This window comes from Schistocerca piceifrons, chromosome X, assembly GCF_021461385.2.
Source record: "Schistocerca piceifrons isolate TAMUIC-IGC-003096 chromosome X, iqSchPice1.1, whole genome shotgun sequence".
NCBI classification, from domain to species: domain Eukaryota; kingdom Metazoa; phylum Arthropoda; class Insecta; order Orthoptera; family Acrididae; genus Schistocerca; species Schistocerca piceifrons.
The window spans coordinates 444842971-444856453 of record NC_060149.1 but is presented as its reverse complement, the minus strand read 5'-3'; the positions used below and the strand labels follow the sequence as shown (position 1 = coordinate 444856453).

The 13483-nt window shown below is 34.4% G+C and overlaps 1 protein-coding gene across 1 annotated transcript in view; it reads right to left on the bottom strand.

Moving 5' to 3' along the window:
* LOC124722409 (Down syndrome cell adhesion molecule-like protein Dscam2) overlaps positions 1-13483 on the bottom strand; it is a 758217-nt gene that overhangs the window by 48917 nt on the left and 695817 nt on the right. Inside the window, exons 25-26 of the mRNA XM_047247577.1 lie at positions 11194-11634; positions 1255-1398 (exon numbers count right to left, since the gene is read on the bottom strand). Of these exons, the coding sequence (XP_047103533.1) occupies positions 1255-1398; positions 11194-11634 (585 nt within the window). The remainder of the gene's footprint in view (positions 1-1254; positions 1399-11193; positions 11635-13483) is intronic.

Below are 13483 nucleotides of genomic sequence, written 5' to 3'. Positions count from 1 at the left end.
GGTTTTAAGGGAGAGGGTAAGGAGTCATTCCAATACCGGGAGCAGATACTGTAATGTTTCCTAATAGTGCCATAATCTTAAATAAAGATATTATTATATGTGTTGAGAAACTTGATCTGTAGCTAATTGATAAAATTATGTACAATTCGGAAATAAAAAGTGAGGCAGACACACATGACTAATGGTATAACTTGTTCCCTAGCATCATGTTTCAGTATATTATTAATTACATGTGGCCTTCTAACTGGTTAAAATAACCAAAATAAACCATATCAGCTATAACTAAATCATTCATTCTGATGATATCATTAGCAATTCACTGCAGTAATTCACAATTTTGCGTAAAGTTTCGTGGTTAATAACATCATCTTAATAATCTTTGAGGACCAAAAAATACCTTACAGTATTTTCACTTGTATTTTGAACATACAACTGTAGGTATGTATTTCATAAAACAAGCAACTACTAATTTCAGTTTGTGAAAAGTATTTATTTTGTTTTGTCCAAATAACTATATTTCTTGAAACAGTTTGATGTCTTTTGCAATGAATTTAAAGTCAAATCCAAACACAAGTCATTCATTTGCACAGGTTGTCAGAAATATTTTACACACAATAAATTTACTATTCCATCTGTTTGACATACTATGTAACTAATATAAACCACATAATAAGAGAATCAGTAACAAAATAAAACAATGTCAGTATTCAGACATCCACAAAATAAAATAAAAGTGAACTAAATATGCAACTCATTGTGAAAACAAAATGGTACTCTACAAGACTTAAATAATGGAAAATAAAGTTAGATTTGACAAAAAACTAGGTATACCAATAATACAATACCAATCACCATTATTTAGGTTTTATTTTTAGGCTACCAGTTTCGACAATACATTATGTCACCTTCAGGCCTGCTTAAATTGAGTAACCTTCATGTTACAAAATATAGCAGCACTTTTAACTGGTCTCTGTCCAAGGAGCACACATGCCCATTATAATCTTCGTGAGACCAGTTAAAAGCGGTGCTATATTTTGTAACACAAAGGTTACTAGATTTAAGCAGGCCTGAAGATGACATAATGTATTGTTGAAACTGGTAGCCTAAAAATAGAACCTAAATAATGACGATTGATATTGTATTATTGGAAATTGACCAGCCGTAGTCCCACACTCCAGATAGAAGATGGAGTTACATTCATTCAGAAACTAGGTATGTTTCACTTTATAAAAATATAATAAACTTCCTACTCACCTCCACTGATACCAAGGGTTGTGAATTGGTAATTCCCAACATTTGAACCAGCTGAGTTGTGTGCAGTAACTTTAAGATTGTATGTTGTTCCAGGGCTTAGACCAACAATCAGGAATAATTTCTCAAGGCCAATGTTATTTCCCACTGAAATATGTTATATTTAATTGGCTTTAGTTTTACAAAGATTTGTGTAACATATTCTTCAATGTAACAGTAGGTCCTTAAGATAAGGATGTTAAAAAATATAACAAAGAAACGACATTTAAAGTGTTAGTAATGTTTTTTGCTTCCTGGATTTTGATAGCAATGAAATTTATTATTACTGAATATGAACAGAAACACACATATTACAATTTACTTTTTTATTATTTCATATAATTCTGCTGCCATACTGTTAAACCTCAATGTTTGGGTAGTTAAAAAGTAAAATTAGCATAATTATTGAAATTTATAAATTTTTTGGTTTGTGACCTTACTATAGAATATGGTCCCAATTTTTGCTAGATTTATGTCATTGAATTCAAGAAGTGTATCATTAATTTGATAGTCACATTTTGATCTGGTGCTCTTGTCATTAATATTTATATGGAAACAAGCTGAATAATTATATCAAAAGAACAATATTATTGAGAAAACTGTAAAATTGCAAGAAGACAGTATAATTGGCCAGTATTTACATTCAACAGACAAAATTCCAAGTGTTTCCTGACTGTAATATATAAGTGCAGGAAAACCATACCTAAATCTTGGCACTTTTAGCATTTTGAGGGGAAAAGAGAAATATGTTGGAAAAAGTTGCAAAGCAGGTGCAGGTCACTCAGATCCAAGGTTAACAGGAATCGACTTATTGTGAGAAAAAGGTGAGGTGGACACCAAACATAGGCACCACCATATTCCTTTTTAATATCTCTGGGAAAATTCCTTCCTCAATTACTAAGTTTATCATAAACGGCAGAAGTTTTTATGGGTATTTAGACATCTACTTAACAGTTTCTACTTCTTTAACTAAGTCATATAATCACTTAATACTCTCAATTTTCATTGTAGCAGCTTGTTTGCAACATCAGATTTGCAAACATCAATAATAGTTCTATATGTAAGATCACTAGTCACCAAATACCATACATGCTGATTGTTTGATAGACACATAAAAAGGAAGTGAAATAACTTAGGTTGCAGACACACACACCCACATGCACACATACACATGCACATGCACATGCACATGCACGCATACATGCACACGCACACACACACACACACACACACACACACACACACACACACACACACACACACACACACATTCTCTCCTAAGACTGCTACCTGATTCTGAAGGTCAAGTCATAACAACCAGTAAACAAGTCACGGTTATCAAGGACATAGGTATAACCAGTTGCAGTAACTTCAAGTGGAATAATGCCACAAAACTAACTGTTGGAGTATACAGATTCAAATTCAATTGAATCATTATTTGAAATAACAAAAAAGAAACACTTTGATTATGATATTTATGCTCTACAACAAGTTTTATTTGTTCACTGACCACGTTTAAATTTCTGAGGCAAGAAATTGTTACATTTCAAGAAGTGATACTGCTGTTGATTCACTGATTTCTCATAAAGAAAAGCAACCAGTTATCAGGAATAACACAAAACAAAGACAGCACAGATAATCAAATAATACAGCTAATCCAAAAGACACATGTTTTCACCAGAAACTGCTATTTTCTGTACTTACAACACTGTCTTTGTGCATCCAGTAAACTACTATTCACAGTACATCGCATTTGTATTGGTAGTTATTTGATGTTGAAGGCTGCTCTTTTGCTGTTGTGGACATCACTGGGATGGCGGTACCATTTCCTTGTTGACTGAGTTTTTCTAACATACGAAGTATTTTTTTACCTACTAGAGTTTTACCACTTCTGTTTAAATGCATTCCATGTTTTGTATGGTGACTCCTTTAAAGAAAGTCCATACTGAGAAAATGTGCATTTTGGTTCATTTTGCAGATCTTATAGGTCTGTCTGTTTGCCTTTCTGATTTCAAGATTTACACACGAGGTGGGCATTAAATCATATCTTTGAGGTATTCCACAAACGACAATGACCCCCTCTCTTGTGAGATGTAAGGCTTGCTTTAGGTTGTAGGTTGCAGTTGCTAGTTCATTTCTGTAAACATTGTTTGCGTCACAATCAATAAGATGCTTCTATTTTTCTTCTCTGTTATTACTAATCCTATGTATTTTTGTAACTACCTTCATAGGTGCCCCAGGTTTAATGTGTCCGCATGCTTTCACATTAAGGTCATAGCGAAATATTGCTGCAAGATTTCATCCGTGACTGTCCGAGAAAATTTCTATATCTGTAAACTCATCAAACAATTGCAACTTCTTTGATGTATTTACATGCTTTTCTTGTGCTATCTTTCCCACTTCACATTTTTTTGAAACTGTTGTTTTGTTTACTAAATGTGAACAGTTAGTTCATACCCACCGCTGTGATTCTGCACATGTCTGAAAACCTTTTGTTATGATTTCATCGCACTTTTTTAAAGCTGCTGTTTTGTTTACTGAACATGAATGGTTAGTTTGTACCCACTTCTGAGATTCTGCACATGTGTGAAAGCCTTTTGTTATGATTTCATCGCACTCACAGCACTTAGCAGTCATATTATTGATGCAGGAGTCTGTATTTTGTGATCTATCATATACGATCATTTTCTTCTGATTAACAATTGCAGACCTGTGGAGATGTTGTTGCAGTTCCTCATTTTTGTTTTGAAGATTTAGTACTTCCCGATTTAAGGCGTCCATGCTTTTTTGTAAAACTAGTACGCGTTTATGAATTTTCACTGTTTCATTACTGTAGTGTCCATGAATTCCTTTTTTCACTGTAAAACTATAACTTTTATTCTGTTTTTCACTACACACATGTATATTTTCTGCTATCTTTCCAAATTTCATAGCTGCATTCACACCATGGGTATCTGTATGAGTGACATAATGCAAGGTGATAGGAACCTCGTAACAATCATTCCAGCAACTGAAACAAGCACGTCTTCTGCAGGAAATTGGATGTGGACATATAACAAAGTTACAATCCCTGCATTTACCTCAAGATTAAATACCAAACAACAGAAAAATATTTCAGGAATGTCTGATGGCGAGATTGTGGCTTTCACTGTCTTCTGGCTATAAAACTTGGGTCACATGTGTAATAATATGTTATGAACAAAACTATTCATTCTAATTATAGGAGAATATTTCAGGTATAATCCGCAGTTTTTTCAAAACTGGCTGAAGTATGGATGAATAATTAATATTTCACTGACCTTGCAGATGATTTGCAACATTGTGCGAAAGATAGTGCTGAATAACATCTTAACTATTTTACTGTTATGATAAAATGGCAGTTTATATTTATGATATCTTAATTTTTTTGGAGGGAGCCCTTGAAATTTTTCCAATGCATGAAATGTTGCAGCATTAGCAACTGGTTCATGTTGGTTAGCATGTACAACTGTAGAATGTCATCAATCAAGTCAGAACTACAGCTATTTCTGAAGGTGGAGTGTTTTATCATCCATTTCTGTTCAAAAGACTGATTTGATTCACCCTTTAAGTAGGTATGACTGACATACCCATCCATGCTCTGCTAATTCACAGTTGCTTGGACACATATGTCCACCTTCTGCATTCTGTGGCTAGTAGCTAGTGGGAATGGTGAGTTGTGAGCCTGCCACTGAAACTTCGGTATCAGTTAAGCTTTTCCCACTAGATGGCAGCACATTTCCAGCAGGACAGCATATTCTGGGCAAGTTGAAATGTTTTCCACTCAAGTGCATGTTGACAGAATGCATCCAGTGAAGCAGCCTTTGATGCATGCCTTTTTTGTCTATGTTTGCTGCCAGGTTAGTAAGCGATCTTTTGCAATGGTAAAAAGGAGTCAAGTCACTTACCAGACTTAGAGATAGATGAGCTACTTTCAGAAAGTGACAATAATTTCAGTTACAGTTCTGTAGGTTTACAAGATATAGATGTTGAGGCTAGTGACAATGAGTGCAGTTCAGAAACATCTGTCAATGAGACACTACTGCAGCAGACAGTACTTAGTGCATTTGTGCATGTTAGTTCAATCTGTAATCAACATTTGTTCAGAGGTAGCAGTTGTACAGTTGTGCCTCTAAAACAATATCATATGATGAGTTATTTACGTGTTTTGTGGGTGATGCTTTGTGCAAAATAATAGCTGAACAGACAAACTTATATGCAAAATGGTTTATAGCTTCCCATCTCAATTTGGCAGTATGCTCCTAGGTTCACAGTTGGCAAGATACTACACGTGATGCGGTAAAAACATGTATTAGAAAGCTCATACTTCAAGGAATTCTTCACAAACCAGAACACAAGATGTGCTTTTCAAAGACAGAATCAGTTGACACGCCTTTCATCAGGAAAGTGATGAGTGAACAGTGGTTTCATCTTTTATTGAAATTCCTCTACTTTGCTAACAATACACAATATGACCCACTAGGCACTACCAGCAGGGAGCTATACAAAATTCACTCAATTAGGGAGCATCAGCTGCATAAATTCAGATTGGTATACATGACAGAAAGTAAAATCACCATTAATAAATCATGCTCTGGAAAGGGTGCTTGGATGGAGGCCATTTATTCCATAAAAGTACAGCAGAACTCTGTGAAAGCAGCTCTGGGTATTTATGGGACTTTATTGTTTGCACTGCAAAGGACAGTGTTTATGGTAGCTTCCACATGATCTATTCAGGAAAGGCCATCTCATTTATCTTGACAACTTGTACACCAGTCCAGGTTTAGTAGAAAAGCTAACCAGCAATAACACCAACACTGTTGGTACAATGTGGCAGGACAAGAAGGGATTCCCTGACTTCATAAAAAAGGAAAAACCATAGAAAGGAGAGTACATAGCATGATACAGAGGCAATCAGTAGATAATGAAATGGAAGAACCAAAGAAATGTTCTTATGGTCAGCACCTTGCATGAACATACATTTTTAAATGCCAACTCAAAGAAGGGACTCATTCAAAAGTCATTGATTACAACAAGAATACTGGGATGCAAAACTTCCAAATGACCAGGAGCAGACTGAAAAAAATATTATTAGATTTCCACCACTTGTTGGGCATTGCATGCTATAGCGCTTACGTTCTGTACAAGAAGCATGATGGCGAACAAAGTAAAATGAGCTTCATAATTAGTCTCAGCAAACAGTTGGCTATATCTTCACCAAACAAGGGACATTGGTAGGATGCCCATCTTGAACACTGAAAGCAATATGCCTTACAGCCAGGCAGTTTCCAAACATTCTGTCACCCACAATGAAGAAAAGACCACCAAGGAGCTGTGTGTTGTGCATGAAAAAAGGCCTTCATTAAGAGGCTTCAAACTAATGTGCAGAATGTAAAGTTTCCTTGTGTGGAGCACCACACTTTAAAATGTTTCACACCAAGAACAACAGTTAATATCATGAAAATATATATTTTTTTAACTGCTGCAATATGTTTTATTCAACTCCACCCAAAACATAAATGAAAACTTCTATGTGTAAGAAAAATAAGCACCACTACCATACGGGGCATGCTGGTGCATATTAATGATGACATAATAAGTGTGAAAGAGCAGAAACTCGGACTGGCAAAGGAATTTACCTATGCCATTTAAAAGAAATTATCCCATAATTTACATTAAGTGTTTTAGGGAAATCATGGAAAACTTAAATCTGAATGGCTGGCTGGTGATTTGAAGCACTGTCATCCCAAATATGAAGATCTTTCACAAACATCCTACACTTTCTTTCTCTCTCTCTCTTTTTTTTTTTTTTTTTTTTTTTTTAAAGGAAGCAGCTTAAATATAATATATGGTATCACAAACTCAGCTGTGGTAGAACTACATAAGGGTAATTACCCTTTTGTCACATTATATGATACTTTGATCCTTTGGTTGTGAAGATTATTAAATTCTACAAGAGAAACTAAAATGTTGTGGCAGCATAGGCAACCCCCTTGCATGGATGGAATCATGCCTCATCAGGCAAACTGAATTACATTTACAGGTGATACCACAGGAAAAAGATTAAATTAAGAGTGGGGAAACATCATACATGGAGTCACACAAAGGTTGATGTCTGCCTTGTGCCTGTGCTACACCTGTATAAATCATTTCCCTATGACAGTTGAGGACTCTTCAAAACCTGCAAAGTTTGCTGATGACATCAATATACCAATAAAGGCCCCAAATACATCCATACTAGAAATAACCAGAACAATGAAACAAAATAACAAGTGGATCACAGCAAACAAATTAACTCATAATCTTCGAGGCACTCACATTGTGGTACTCCAAACAAATAAAAATAACATACAGGTACTAGAGATAGATATCAATAGCCTCATACCGGATGGGCTCCATGTGTGGATTTCTTGGGCATCCAGATTAATAATAAATTGAGATGTATTAAAATTTGCTAGTGGTGGGTATGATAAGACATCCTGTGAAACTTTACTAAATGCCTTTTCTGAAAACTATCCAGAACAGAGAGTTAAGAACCCCACCTACGATGGAAATATATTGGATCTAATGGCAACAAACAAACAAACAAGCAAACCTGACCTCTTTGAGGATATCCACATCAAAATTGCTATCACTAAAGAAACAGAGATTACTGCATAGTAGGTGTAGAACAAAGTAGAGGGCTATAGATAGAGAGATGTTGAATGAAACACATTTGGCTGTGAAGAGAGCAATGCATGATGCCTTAGTGACTACTGTTGCAGAATATTGTCAAATACAAGTTCACAAAATCCAAATAAATTATGGTTGTATGTAAAGACTGTTAGCAGCACCAAACTTAGCATCCAGACAGGAACTGATACTGGGAGTAGCAAATCGAAAGCAGAAATTCTTAACTTTGTTTTCAAATGTTCCTTTATAATGGAAAACTGAGGAGAATTGCCCCAACTTAATCCTCATACCACCGAAAAGATGAATGAAATAAGTATTAGTGTCAGTGGTGTTGAGAAACAACTGAAATCATTAAAATTGAACAAAGCTCCAGGCCCCATTGGAATCCTGTCAGATTCTATGTTGAATTTGTGGCTGAGTTAGCCCATCCTCTCACTATAATCTATCATAGATCCCTTGAATAAAAAACCATACCCAGCTTTTGGAAAAATGCACAGGTCATGCTAGTATAAAGAAGTGTATTAGAAGTGATCCATAAGACTACCATCCAATATCCTTGACAATGATTTGTAGTAGAATCTTATAAAATATTCTGAGTCAAACATTATGAGGTATCTTGAACAAAATGACCTCCTCAGTGCTATCCAGGATGGTTTTTGAAAACATCGACTATGTGAAACCCAACTCGCACTTTTCTCACATGTCATACTGAAAGATTTGGATCAAGGTAACCAGGTAGATGTAATGTTTCTTGATTTCCGAAAAGCATTTGACTCAGTACAGCACCTATACTTATTATCAAAAGTATGATCTTATAGGATGTCAAGTGAAATATGTGACTGGACTGAAGATTTTTTGGTAGGGAGGGCACAGCATGTAACCTTGGATGGAGAGTCATCATCAGATGTAGAAGTAACTTTGGGTGTGCCCCAGGGAAGTGTGTTGGGGCCCTTGCTCTTCATGATATATATTAATGACCTTGCAGACAATATTAATAGTAAAATCAGGCTTTTTGCAGATCATGCAGTTATTATAATGAAGTATTATCTGAGAGAAGCTGCATAAGCATTCAGTTGGATCTTGGTAAGATTTCGACATGGTGCACAGACTGAGAACTTGCTCTAAATGTTCAGAAATGTAAAATTGTGCACTACACAAAACACAAAAAACATAGTATCTTATAACTATAATATTTATTTATTTATTTATTTATTCATCTGTGGAACAATAAATATTGTATGGATGTCATCAGATTACAACACATGAGCACACATTCATTTACAGTTAAACAGGTTTCTCATATTTTGTGTAATTTTTATAACTAGTCATACACATATTTATAATTACATAATATTTTGGTGATAATGTCATATGTTGCTAATAATCTACATCTATGTTAAATATTCTTTTACAGTATAACAACTTTTACTTACTAAAAAGTTTTTAAGCTTTTGTCTGAAAGTGAGGGGCTCATTTATTTCTTTAATTTCTTGTGGTAATTTGTTATACAGTTTTATCCCATTATAAAATATACTTTTTTGCGTCTTTGCCTTGTTCTTTCTATCTAGATGGAGGTGGTGACAAGCTCTTGTTTCATGGTCATGTATTAGGCTGTTTGTGTTGTACATGTTGAGATTTTTCTTAATGAACATTATGTTCTGAAAGATATACTCACAACTCACAATGAGTCACTGCTGGAATCAATCATGTCATACAAATAGCTGGGTGTAACACTTTGTAGGGATAATCTGAGATTATGATACACCTCCAATGATCATGTGACCAGCAGGTCATTAAAATCTAACCTTTCTTTCTTACCTTCCGATCAGAATGACTATTTTGCTCTTTTTGACAGTAAGACTGTGATTCTCTGTTACAGAATCTCACATGTTCCTTCCATGAAAGTTACTCTGCAGATGTTCCACATTCATAACATTATAATTAAGCCAGTTCCCAAAGTAAAAGTAGTTCACTAAAAAGTCAAACCTCTGCAGAAAGAAAAAGAATGTTATATGCTGAATACACATTCTACAGTAATTAAGGAAATTTGCTCCTAAACTAGTTTGTGTTTTATCCAGGATATTGCATTTAATATGTGATAAAACTAGACAACTGCAATTTTTCAGTGCTCTGAATTTTTTCACTGTAACAACAAAGGCTATTTTTCACATCCTGTGTAGAAAAGTTGACCACTATATAGAGTGCCACCTTTTTACTTCTGTGTAACTGCATGATAGGGTCCTCAGTACCTAGCTCCAAACGCCACAAATGGAAGTTTAACTGCAATGGAATAATTGTGATATCAGGCTGCACCCAGACATGTGAATGAATGACTGAAATGTATTGCAGTTCACACAACATAGAGATACTGTTAGTAGTCCATCATATTTTGTATGGTTTTGTGCTTTTATTGACAGTCTTGTGATCTACTGGCTGATGCATTAATCACATGCTTTCTTATTGTTATCAATGCCCTTTTCATATTTAAGTTAGTGCTATACAAGTAGTAGGCTGAGGATTGTGGCAATGTAGGTGAATAAAGTGCAACATAGTCTTGGAGGATAGGAAAAAGAACACTGAAAAGTGCACTATCTACAGGATGAAGCTAATCTAGCATCTTATACAAAAAATGAGTTCAATGATCTGCACTTCAAATAGGAAAGAAATAATGGTCAGTCTTCATTAATCATCTTCTGTGATCATATAATGTGATTATGAATTGTATTATCCAATATTAAATCAATAATAGTTACACAAGTGTTAGAGAAATTTGATCTTTTTCTTTGCCAGTAAATAAGTAGTGACCTGCTACGTTTTATTAAGATATTTAACTGAAAGTTCACAAAAATGTAAAAATGAAAAATTCATGACCTGCTTACATTTTTTCAGATTTTTCTCTCAGAGTTTACTGGACTTTATTACCACCATGAGCATATGCTGACTTTCACAAGAAAAACAAATGAATATCCAACTGTAGAGCTGTGGTTTCCATAAGATTATTAAATTTTAAAGTTAGTGTAATTTTCCATGACTGCACTTTTAAAAAGTTGACATTCACTTACTCAAATGAAAACTGACCTCTTTTCACAGATAATTTACTTTTCAAAACGTTTGAGTATTATCTTAAACATTTTATCACTTTTTCTATGAAAACTACAAAGCACGTGTACCTTCATGCTAAATATCAGGTGAATAAAGAACTATTAGTAATACCTGTAATCCAGTTGTCTGCTCCTCTAGGTACATAATTTGAATATTCAACAACAAAATATAATATAGGACATCCTCCATCTGGCCAAGTGGCAAGACGTAGCCCAACACTTGTAGAATTAATAACCAGAACATCATAAGGAGATGGTAAATGTGGACGCTCGCCTCGAGTTCTGACAGCCAGTGTTTTACTGGGATCTCCACTACCAACTCTATTGTAAGCCGTTATAAAAACATGATAGAGTGTCCCACAACGAAGATTGGTCAAAGCATGTGTGTTCTGTGATGCATCTAGTTTGATTTCTTCCCATTCACCATGCTCCAGTTTAAAATGTACAATAAAGCCACGTACAGGACTTCCTCCATTGTCACCAAGCTTCCATTGTAAATGCAGTGTATCATGTGAAGCTGTAGGAACTATAAGTAATGGTGCACTTGGTGGAACTGAAAACATTATTACAAATATAATAATTCCATATATAACTGAGATCCACTTACATTACTGTTTACTATAATAACTTGCAGAAACATAGATTGTAATAATCTTCTTAGTATGAGTAACAGAAATTCTCTTTCCTAATATCTACCACTAGGCTCATTAAATATTAGCATCACATAATTTTCCATCATTCCTGCAAGAATTAGGTTTTCTCAAAGTGTTATGTTAGTGTGAAGAAAAACTACAATCATATAATTTAAAAATGAAGTGTGTGAAAACTGCAGTAGTGAGTAAATTAAGTGCATTTAAAGGTGACAGTTCAGGGTCAATGAATTAACAAATGACATTATTACAACTAAGAATGAAAAACTGGAACTGCATTTAGAGCAACAATCATATGAAATGATGCAGGTTAGATGCATTAAATCATTAAAGTGAAAGGAAGTTACACTCAACAGTAGGATGTCAGCTGAATAAATGTTGCCAACTTGTGTAAAGGAAGTTACATTTACAAATGAAAGGAAAGCTTTGACTTTGCTTAAAATGAGACAGAGTAGTCAATCCAGATCTTAGGTATACTTTATGATATACATATGTACGAAATGACACTGATGATAACATAAAAGTAAACATTTTGTTCAGTATGGTTTGTAACTAATAGGAAGAGTTCTTTTGGGTTACTGTCATGTGCAATACATTTGCATAACATATAGCAATAAAGGTTCAAAATCTCATCATTCACTTCCAAACAGATGAGATACTTAGGAAGGCAAAAAAAAAAAAAAAAAAAAAAAATATTTGCTATGCACTGTTATCTTCTGTCATACAATGTATGGAATTTGTAATGAGGGACATGTAGTCAATATTTCTGGAATTATAAAAACTTAATTAAGATGATTTGGTTTGGAATTTATTATTCAGGACTTAGTTATCTGTTACCTCTTTGTAATACTGTAACTGACTCCACTGAAAACGTGCTTTTTACAGAAAAAAAATCACAAAATGTCAACATAAACAAACTAGAGATTATATAAGATTTCTACATGGACAAAAGTTGTTACTTGTCACATATATCAAGGGACACATTTTGTTATCTACTAGCTGACCGCAGTGGCAGAGCGGTTCTGGGCACTTCAGTACGGAACCGCGCAACTGCTACGGTCGCAGGTTCGAATCCTGACTCGAGCATGGATATGTGTGATGTCCTTAGGTTAGTTAGGTTTAAGTAGTTCTAAGTTCTAGGGGACTGATGACCTCAAATGTTAAGTCCCATAGTGCTCAGAGTCATTTGAACCATTTATCTACTGACAAAAAATGACCTGATTTAATCAAAAAACATGTCTCTTAAAAACAATGTTTATAAAAGAAACTTTTATGTTTCAGTAAATTCTTCAGATACAGGTACTATCTTTTGTAGCATTAAAATAATAGTTTGCAAAATGTATACTTCTGTTAAGAATTATGTTTTAATTAGAATATTACTGTGATTGAAATGTGTATGTTTCTAAAATGTTCTGGCATGAACAACTAGGTTATAAATAGATTCAAAATATGCCAAATGCATGTTTAGTCAGTCACATGTTTTCAGTGTATAAGGAAGTTCAGATGTTATTTAGTAGTCCACTCACTTAGTCATTCTCTTGTTGAAATGAGCTTTGCAAAAATCTTTTTCTGATGTTTATGTTTTTACTACATTGTTATCTAAGGAGTTTTTCAGAAGAAAATAAATGACAAGAAGTAAAATGCTGAAAAGCATTTCAATCAGTATGATAACAAATGTACACATATAGACAATGAGATGGAGGTGATCTGCAAACTATCTATATGAGTGCCAAATAAAGATAAATACATTAA